Genomic DNA, 10,103 nt, shown 5'->3' with positions numbered 1-10,103 from the left:
AAACTAGTCCCTAAAATTTACCATAATTATACTTTAACCCTCAATCTTTGAAATTAATTTCATTAGGATCCTATTTGACTTGTCTGTCATGAACTGTATTCTTCATTTAATTATTATGTCATTCACATGATTTATCTCTGACAAATCTTTGAATACATGTTTAATTCCTTTAAACCCTCACATATTCTCTTTATCCACATAATTTGACAGTGAGGGTTATTATAGGATCCATCTTTCCTCCGTTCCAAAGAATATTTATAAACGAAGAAGATACTAAAAGTAGCCTTTTGTAGGCCATGAACTTAAAAAAGGGAAAAATGAAAATTTTTGTGCGGAAGAAGCAACTTTTGCCTACCCTCAATCATGTTCAACCCATGAATCATGCAATAGACATGTTAGGGGTTTAAAGTTGATACCTTTATTCGGATAACTATTCCTGATCAGATGCGTTCTTGATTATTTCTTCAGACTTGAAGAACACAAGTCCTTCGATGGAAATCCACACCACGTTGTGTTGTAAAAGAAAAACGCTTCTTCGAATGTCCAATATCCTTCAATAGAGGTTGCTAGACTCAAGAGAAGAACAGAGATTGGGTGGTGCCTTTAGTTATTTCAAGACAGATAGCTGTCACACTAATGTGTGTGTTGGCTAAGGTTTCAGTGGAGAAAATTAGAGAAGAAAAGTTACAAAATCTAAGGAAGAATAGAGGCTATATATATATGTGTGTGTGTATGTGTGTGTATATGGCGTCTCATTAACCTAAGGCTAGGTCAAATCAGCGCCTCATCAAATTCCAATCTTATTGGGTAATTTCTTTAATTTTTCCAATCAATTCAATTAATTGGTTTTTCCAATTTCAGCCAATTAATTTAATTAATTGATTTCCTTAATTTTATCCAATCAATCCAATTGATTGGTTTCCCAGATTTCAACCAATTAATTTAAGGGGAAAATGTTTATCCTTTTAACTGACACAACTTATATTATTTAACTCTCACAAAGAGGTGGGACCCACATTTTTACTTTTTTTTGTCAACTTATCCTTTATCTATCTCTTTCTCTCTCTTAAAATGACACAACTTTACACCTTTAAAATGATACACACTTTTCCCTTAATTTAATTAATTGGTTTCCTTAATTTTGGTCAATCAATCCAATTGATTGGTTTCCCCAATTTCAACCAATTAATTTAATTAATTGGTTTCCTTAATTTGGTCAATCAATCTAATTGATTGATTTCTTTTATTTTCTTCAACTTCATTAAATCTAATTTAATGACTATATTTAAATTCAAATTTCAAATTCAAAATTCAAAATTAGAATTTAAATTAATTTTCTCTAAATTCAAATTTCAAATTCAAAAATAGAATTCAAATTATTTTTATTTAAATTCAAATTTCAAATTCAAAATTAGAATTCAAATTAACTTTTATTAATTTAACATTTAAATTAATTAGGCTATATCATGGATCAAGTCCAACTTGACCCATGATGCCACATACTCTTTCATGGGCCAATATGTGGGCTTTTCCAACTTAGGCTCGTTATGCCTTATTGGGCCCAAACCACATATGCTAGAATTCAAGACAAGTTAAGGTGTTTGTGTGCGATCCATCAGGCCCAACATAGCCACTGAGATAAATGGGCTTGGGCCCATTAGGCCCAATCCATCCAATGACAACACAACACATTAGTAATGCTTTATTGTCCCAGAGCTAGTTGAGTTCATCGAATGATCAACCTGTTATACCTATTTGGTTATCGTGTGAATTGTCCTTTCATCTTGGTTATCCGTCCCATTGACCTAGGTCAAGGAAAACGTATCAACCCCTGTGGTTTAGGGTTAGCTTTTGCCGAAATAGGGAATCTTCATTTACGGACTCTAAAGAGCGGGCCATCTCATGACTCCTTTAGTATGCATAGATTCCCGAGTTCCGTAAATGTCATCCCGATTTCACCGGTCTACGGATAACCTAATCTCTCACAGAGATTGACGAATTCCTTCAGCTTGTCACACTAGCCCTGAGTCTTTAGGACATGCCTAAGAGTATACCTACGAGTCTCCATGTTTCAGGCAGACAAGGTATACAATCAAAGCAAGCCTTTCAGAGCACAAGTCTATATGACAACGTTAGGTCTAAGGAAAGATACACCTAGAATAATAAGAGACATTACCTATTGATACTATCTATGAGATTTTCTTGTAGTGTCTCTTTGTGGGTCAATTCAGTGCGATATACTCTCCAATAGGTCCACCCACGAGTCAGCTAAGACATCTCTATGTCTGTAGCTCACGAGGACTCTACCTTGCATCTCCATGCAAGTAGCTGAGTCGTGCTAGTCTTACCCGAGATAATCAATGCCCATTATTGGTATCTCTAGACTAGGAACATATTTCTGGCAATAGATGTGTGATGTCATTGAGCCTAAATGATCGTGATCTCTATCACAAGTCCTCAATGTGACACCCGTTCCATTCCAAGGGCTTTATCCAGTTACTCATATCCAATATTTGAGAAATGCAATATAAAACAAGATAAAGAATGCTTTTATTCATAAAATTTATTCATAACAAATAAAGAAGTACATGAGTCCATCTGACTCTTAGATTGTCTTTAGGACACCTATGTACTAACATATACAACCTCCATTATTAAATCAATCAGCTGAACTGGTAGGTCCATTTCACTCAAAATATTTTTCAGAAAATTCAAGTTCATTATGGGTGTGCATGACAACCTTCCCGGAATCAATTCTTTTTTAATTTCTGTTCTAGGGAACAGAAATGGATAGGAAACTTGTTTGGTAAAACCGGTTTATTTTTTTGTTCCCGGGATGAACCGATTTATTTTTTGTGCTGGGAAACAGAAAAAAGAATCAAAAAAATTCTGCTTTTTTGATTCTGGGCATAAAAAGAGAATCAGTTTTTCTCTAACCCTCTCACTACTCCATACCCGCTCACACACCAACACCAAACTATCACTGCTTTCAACCATATCAATCGACGATTCGAATATTCAGAGTTCAGATGAGAATGAGAGTGAGGTCGCTTTAGCTGGTATTCTGGGCCTCGTATTATCGTCATTATCGTGCGATTCGGTAGGTTTTATTCTACTTTCATTTTCTCATGTACTAGAGGCCGTCCCCAAGTAACAAATGACCGAGGTTCGCTTGCTTGGATATAGTGGTCTTTATGAATGTCCCTAATATTTATGCCTTACTGGCTCGTGCTATCGCCTTGTTTTAGCGTTCTGTATATAGCATGATGCCATTTACGGGAGTCTCCGAACCTGTGATCTTAATCCCTGCAGAAAGCTTGGCTTTTTTAGTTTTGATTCTCACCACTCAACCAGCAGGACCTGATAATTCATTTTTTTTCTCCCATTTATTTGATGGCTGTTCTTGGTGATTATATTTGTTGAATTACTTACCTGGATTCGGGTATTCTGATCAATTTTTAGGGTTTCTCTCGTTTTTTTGTTTTTTAATGTTCTGGCAAGTCTAAGAAGGAGGGTGCTATATATGGATTCAATTGAAAAAAATGAACACGGTGCATTACAAGATAAGAAGCCATCTTTTATTCTTTAGAACCAAACATAATTCTCATGTGTCATAATTGCTCATTATGCCATGCTTCCTTCCTCCACCACCGTTAACACTGTCAGTTCTCAAGATGCTTCCAATTCAATGCTCATCTGGGCATATTTAGAAAATTTATAAAACATGGCAGTGGTCAAGACTAAAGACTTTATCTTTCTGCTAATAATAGTTAAAACTATATATATTAGCATTTGTCGTAAAAAAAAAACTATATAATAAAATATTATAAATTTTTAGATAATTTTTTTAAATATAAAATTTGGCATTTCGGTTACAATCTATTGTCATTTGATATTTTATACAGTTGATGAAATCTATAAACAAAAGTAAAGAAATAGATTTTTATTGTGTTATCAAACGTAATTCTGATTCTCGGAATAAAAATAAAATATGTTAACAAACATAATTCTGATTCTTAGAATTGTTCCAAGGCACAGAAATAGAAAAGAATCATTTCTTTTCAGAAATAGTGTCAGGAATCAAAATGGTTGTCATGCGCAGCGTATATCATATGCCTTTAGATTTTACTTTAAAACATCTTTATTTTAAAGAATTTTATCCAACTTTTTTACAAATTCAATAAAAAATAAACTTAACTATTCATTTTTTTCTCTGTTGATTATCATATTAGTAAAGGCCAAATGAATTTGGCTTCCCATTTTTTCTTTAAAACCAAAACAAGCATTAAAACGAATTACACGACACATTTTGTTTGTTATTAAAAAAAATGTGTGTCATTTTAAAAGATATAAAGTTGTGTTATTTTTTTAACAAAAAAAAAAGTTGTGTCATTTTAAGTGAGAGAAAGAGATAGATCATCGGAGAAAAAGAGTGAAAATAAATAAATAAAAGTGTGTATCCCACTTCTTTATTAGAGTGAAATGACACAAGTTATATTATTTAAAATGACAAATATTTTTTTGCTAAAACAAATGACACAAATAATCTCCAACAAAAAGTGAAATAAAAGTAAGAAGGATATCTTTCTTATTTTATATAAGATAAAATTATCTCATGAAACACACAAAAGAGTGTGTGAGATCCACTCTGATGATAAGAGAGAAAGAAAAAAAGTGAGGCTTATCCACTTTTGGTACGTGCATGTGACAATTTTATCTTATGTAACATAATAAATATATTTTTCAAAAATTAATATAAGAAATTATATCAGTGATAATAAAATAAATAATATATGAAAGAAATAATAATGTAAAATGTACAAGTCGGAAGTTTGAAGAAGGCATTTCTATTGGTGGGATACGATCTAAAGGGTCAAACATGGCAGAAAACAGGGGTCCTACTTCTGACAGAAGCTAGACCTTGGAGGATAGGTAAGGTGTCGTAGCCAGCTTTATAGACTGACTCTTTCCCACTAAATATCACAAAAGTGGAAAGTGACCTCTGCTCAATTAACCTCCATGTGTTGAGTTCAACACACCTGCTCTGCTCGGCGCTAACCTTAATCGTCAAACGTTTGTGATCTTGTGGTGTTTCACAACTTGATCGGGTTTCTTTCTATTTGAATTACTGCTCTCTTTGTTTCTTTCTTGTGATGTAACACTACTCCAACTTAGTATTGATTATCCTTTTATTTTTGTGAAAAATGTAACTAATTGAATTTCATTCAGTTTTGAAATAGTCACTATATAGCCTTGTATCCAAAGCATCTAGAAATTTTTAGATTTCATAAAACATGCAGATTGAAGCTAGATGGAAATGTTTTGAGTTAGTAAGTTGCATATATTCATCAATACATGTGGTACGTAGTTTTTTTTTTTTGATACATAGGTACGTAGTTCTTATTTGTCTATACATATCTATAAGTAAAATTAAAAAGCTTCCTCTCTTAGTAATTTAATTCCTATTATCAAAAATAAAAAATACATGAATTAAAGAAACTCAACTAAAAAGAAAAACTTTTTAATTTTTGAGGAGGATTATATTTACAAGCTTTTTGTTTACAAACTCTTATAAACTACACTATGTTCTCCCGAAAAAACATTAAGTTACACTATGTTGATATTAGCACACATAAAATAACGTAATAAACAGTCTATCTCTGTTTCTTTTTTTAATAATCTCTAACCTCTCGTTTGAGTTCGAAAACTCATGCTAGTTACTTTAAAATAGGACAAAAATGCATGTACATGTTTTCCTTTTAAAATTTCAAAAAGATTAAACCTTGGTATTTTCATAACTGAAAAATTTGTAACGTAAGTAAAACACAAATTTTTTTTGTCCTCATTCAAATAAATACAAACGTCAGGTGCATTAGTCATTTTTTAATGACTAATATATTTAATATCTAGTGTCCATTATCCATTTGATTAACTATAGATCGGAATTTTTTTTTATATTTTTTTTATAAAATCACACATCTAACAAATTCTATATATAGAACGTGTTTTCTGAAGAAAACATGATGATACGTGGCGTAAGCTGGAACTTGCAAAAGCATGTGGGGAAATGAAAACATGAGGAAGTAGTATTAGAAATTAGTTTGATAAAACTGCGGGTGATTTTACCTACCACATGCATCGATGCTGGGAAGGTCACCCCTCTGACAGTGAGAAAAAGAATGTGAAAGCACAAAAGCTAGATATGGGATAACCAGCCATGAGCCAGCTTTGTTCATCTGAAAAGTCACCAAATTTGAAGATTCTGTTTCTTTGCCTGAAATTTGCCCTTGTCATATTTATCTGGACCTTATGTGGTCCAATTGCAATTCAGTTTGTATTTTCTCTTTGCAATTTGTTTGATGGTTTTAAGGGGAGAAAATAAGAAAGGAAAGAAAATAATGTATGACGAAAGGGGTTCCTCCCATCCCTTGATTAAATGTGTAAAATAAAATGGGGAAAGAAATTTACTAGAAATCACACATAGTGAAATCAATAGGGAAGGACGTATATAAAGATATGCACGTTCAAGTAACATATGAAAGAGGAGCATGACATGCACATAGATAAAGACACATTTATCATCTCACGGATATTACAAGTCACATGTCGACATGACATCTCACTGTATTATTTTGATAAAATATTTCAATTTTGAATCAATCCAGTAAATTTTTTATAATTTTATCTGTGAGTTAAAAGGCTGCTTTTTTTTACCTTCTTAAAGGTTCTCCCCCAATCAAGCATATTTTCGGTGCCTTCGTAACAAGTACTCCTTTATATAAATTAGGGAAAAATAAGATTTGTGTATCATTAACCATAGAGGAGGTAATTTTTTTTTTTTTTCAATTTTGAATAAGTGATGTACCGGATAATAGGGAAAGTATTTTACCCCAACTCGGCCTCTTCTCTCCCCTCTAATTTTTAAAAAATAAAAAATAAAAAATACTCAACCCTTCCCCTTGGATCTAAATGAAGAAATTATATGAATGTGGTCAATATTCGCTTCTTTTAGTTCTATGGTTGACATAATCTAAATCGGAAGATACATCATAAACTAAATAGACAAACTGGAGTTGGAATTATTTTAATCTTACTATGATGTATGTCTACTCTATTACAAAAATCTAATTTTAATCAGGAATTTTTATAACCAAGCAATTTTCTATTAGATATGAAATATGAACTCTAGGTAGTGGCATTGCTCTTGAATGATCCATTCAATCTATTACAGGGTAGGTGATTGATCAACTGAAAAGAAACTGCTAAGTTCATTAATACTAAAGAAATTCTGCTCCTCCTTTCTCACAAAGTGAGTCTCAAACGTTCTATCAGGAGACCCTCTTGAATCAGAGTAGTGAAGCCAGTTTATCACTGAACTTGAACTAGGCAAAGATCCATTGAAACACAAAGGAGAATCAACATTACTTTCTTCCTTAACCAAACCATTTGAATTGCTCTCTGATGCTCCTCTGTCTCTAACTTCTGAAATTGGACATTCTTCTTTCACTGAATCATTGCTTTCACCTCTTCCTTCACACAATTTTGCTTTTAACTCTCTTAGCTGCAGTTCACACACCAAAGAACAAAGCAAAGAACCCAAACACTGCACATTAATAAGAACAGTACAAAATAAAAAATAAAAAATAAATCAAATGGGTTATGCAATCAAAGTGAGTGATTTGTTATACCTTTATAGTAAGAGCCTCATTCTCTTGCTCAAGATTATTATACTCAACCTTGAGAATATCAAAATTGGACTTGAGAATACCATAATCTCTCTCCAATTGCTTAGTTTTCCAACGGGCTCGTCGATTTTGGAACCAAATAGCAACTTGTCTTGGTTGCAAGCCTAGTTCTTCTGCTAACTTCACTTTGCGCTCTGGCTCTAACTTGTTATCCATCTCAAAACTCATCTCTAACGCTTTGACCTGATCATAACTGAGTCTCCTTTTCTTCTCCAAGACTAAGCTACCATCTTCATAGTTATCTTCTTGCTCTAATCTATCTAACATTGCCTGAAATTCTTCACTGTAACCCTGAGTTTCTTTCCTCTGATTCAACCCTGCATTCACAAAAAATGAAAGCAAGTTGGAATTAGTCACTAGCCCATTAGGCATAACTGAAAAGTTAAATACTGAAAATTTTGTTACCAATAATTAATCTAAAATCTGAATCACCAATACTCACAAAAGAAAGAAAAAAAAAAAAGAAAGGTAAGTTTTAATATATGGGTATTGCTCCATTAGGCTTCAGATGGTAGAATGAGAATTCTGTTAAAGGGTATCTAAAAAATGAATGGTGCAGATGAATGAACCATATAGAGAAAGAGGTTCTCAAGATTATTTAAATTACTTCTATACCTTTTGATGGGCACATGGAAAGCATAGAAGCCATATTATCTGAGTTATTGAGCCTCTTCATAGCTGAGAACGAAAGACACTAAAAGCAGATCCTCCACTCTGTGCTTTGTACAATGTAAAACAAAGTTTATGGATAAAGATAGAGAATACGAAGGTAAAAAAACAGAACCAGCTTGAGATAACAGATGAGTAGAGATGATAGAAATGTTTTTTTAATCCTGTGTTGTTGATGCTTTCAAGACCCACAAACAGTTACTTTTATATTCCCATGTAACCAAATCATAACAAAAGGTGAATCCAGCGAAATATACAGGACAAGACAAATGTCAAAAGCAATCCAAACCTTTATCTAGATAATCATTATCTAATCAAAGACACACACACACACGCAAAGATACTGGGTCACAGTTAGCCAGCTTCACTGTAAGCGAGGCCATTCAGATGCATGAGTCCATCTACGATATGGAATAGTATATTTATAGTGAATTAGAGTTCCTTTTGGGGTTTAAGTGATGCACTAACCTATTACTGATTGAATCAAAAGTAGCCTACCCTCCTAGGATATCATAGACACCGATCAAAGTTATGTGAAATGAATTTAGCTTGGATCATTCATCGACAACAAAATTGTCTTTTATTTTTGTTCTGGATGGCCCACATTTGGGCGGCCCAATGATTTGGGCTTAAACCCCCTTACCCTTTTCATGTCAGCCCTACTGACCGGTTAATACCAACCCTCTTTCTTTCTTGTCCTCTAGGCGATTGCATCCCCCAAGTGAGACACCAAAATGTCTCATATTGGGATATCAACCCTGCAGGAAGCCGCCCCAGATGCCATAAATAGTAACCCCTTTTTCACAAAGGTAACATCAGATGCTGCCACTTCTGATGTAGTGACTGCACCACTGCTACCCCAGCAATGTCAGCCATTCCTGGTGTTCCTCGAGGAAAATTAACCCCCTCCAGCAACTCACCCTCTTATAAATACCCCCTTAAGACAAGAAAGAGGCATCTTATGTATCGTTATTCTATTAGTTTATAAACCTGGAGTCACACACACATCCCTCCTTTATCTGATAGTGGTATTCATACTTGGGATAGTACTTTCTAACTTGGTCTCTACCTGTGCTAGTGGTATAACTCATATAGTGACTCTCATCCCGCAAAGGGAACATATTGGGCTTGGTGATCCCAACGGTACATTGGCGCCATCTGTGGGAAACTATAAACTCCAATTCCCACTCTCCTACTAAAAGATTTTCAGAAGGCAAGATCCAAGATCTTCAACGAAGCATGGCGGTCACTATGAGGAGAACACACCAACCTAGAGCGACCACCCCAGAGGGTTAGGCTCAAACAGTACACTCTAGTTCCCACCATCTGTACAATCAGTCCCAGCACCGCGTGCGGTTGCTGTGGTCCTTGCACCAGTTTTGCAATCCATTGACGCGCCGTTACCAATGGTCGGTACCATCAATCATCACACGAGAAACGAGATGCAGAGAGAAGCCCCCAACCTGCGACAAGTGGCACCGATAGATCGCTACGTTGCCATATGAGAAGTTCAAGAAGAAAGCTTGGCCCCAGATCCCCCCCACCGCCAGGAGTCCATTACGGTATGCCCCTACCAATTGCAGCCCCCTAAAGAGTCCCTCCCGTCATTTATCCACAACCACCTCGAAGCCAACCAATCATTATTTACAATGACCATGAAATGCCAATAGCCACCAGATACCCCCTGGA

General features: G+C 34.6%; 1 protein-coding gene across 3 annotated transcripts; it reads right to left on the bottom strand.

The window, feature by feature from the left end:
* Positions 1-7,191: 7,191 nt before the first annotated feature.
* Positions 7,192-8,766, bottom strand: LOC133284691 (homeobox-leucine zipper protein ATHB-5-like). 3 transcript variants are annotated; one of them, XM_061481767.1, is made up of 4 exons: positions 8,704-8,766; positions 8,361-8,459; positions 7,689-8,062; positions 7,192-7,561 (listed from the first exon to the last, which is right to left on the bottom strand). In XM_061481767.1, the coding sequence occupies exons 2-4, from the start codon at positions 8,419-8,421 to the stop codon at positions 7,226-7,228; spliced, it is 771 nt and encodes a 256-aa protein (XP_061337751.1). In that variant the 5' UTR covers positions 8,422-8,459; positions 8,704-8,766; the 3' UTR covers positions 7,192-7,225. The 3 variants fall into 3 exon arrangements, with proteins under 3 accessions (XP_061337751.1, XP_061337750.1, XP_061337752.1); XM_061481766.1 differs by having other exon boundaries at positions 8,361-8,742; XM_061481768.1 differs by lacking the exons at positions 8,361-8,459; positions 8,704-8,766 and adding an exon at positions 8,188-8,284.
* Positions 8,767-10,103: the final 1,337 nt, after the last annotated feature.

Source organism: Gastrolobium bilobum, unplaced genomic scaffold, assembly GCF_033153095.1.
Source record: "Gastrolobium bilobum isolate Gb01-03AN ecotype WA unplaced genomic scaffold, APGP_CSIRO_Gbil_v1 utg6879, whole genome shotgun sequence".
NCBI classification, from domain to species: Eukaryota; Viridiplantae; Streptophyta; class Magnoliopsida; order Fabales; family Fabaceae; genus Gastrolobium; species Gastrolobium bilobum.
This window is presented reverse-complemented; position numbering and strand designations above follow the sequence as displayed.

Bases quoted from the DNA above. Each gene is read 5' to 3' on its own strand.
- LOC133284691 (XM_061481767.1), bottom strand. From the start codon at position 8,421: ATGAAGAGGCTCAATAACTCAGATAATATGGCTTCTATGCTTTCCATG. The intron at 8,063-8,360 runs GTATAGAAGTAA...TTGTGAATGCAG, and splicing joins TTCCATGTGCCCATCAAAAG to GGTTGAATCAGAGGAAAGAA. The intron at 7,562-7,688 runs GTATAACAAATC...TGTGAACTGCAG, and splicing joins ATGAGGCTCTTACTATAAAG to CTAAGAGAGTTAAAAGCAAA.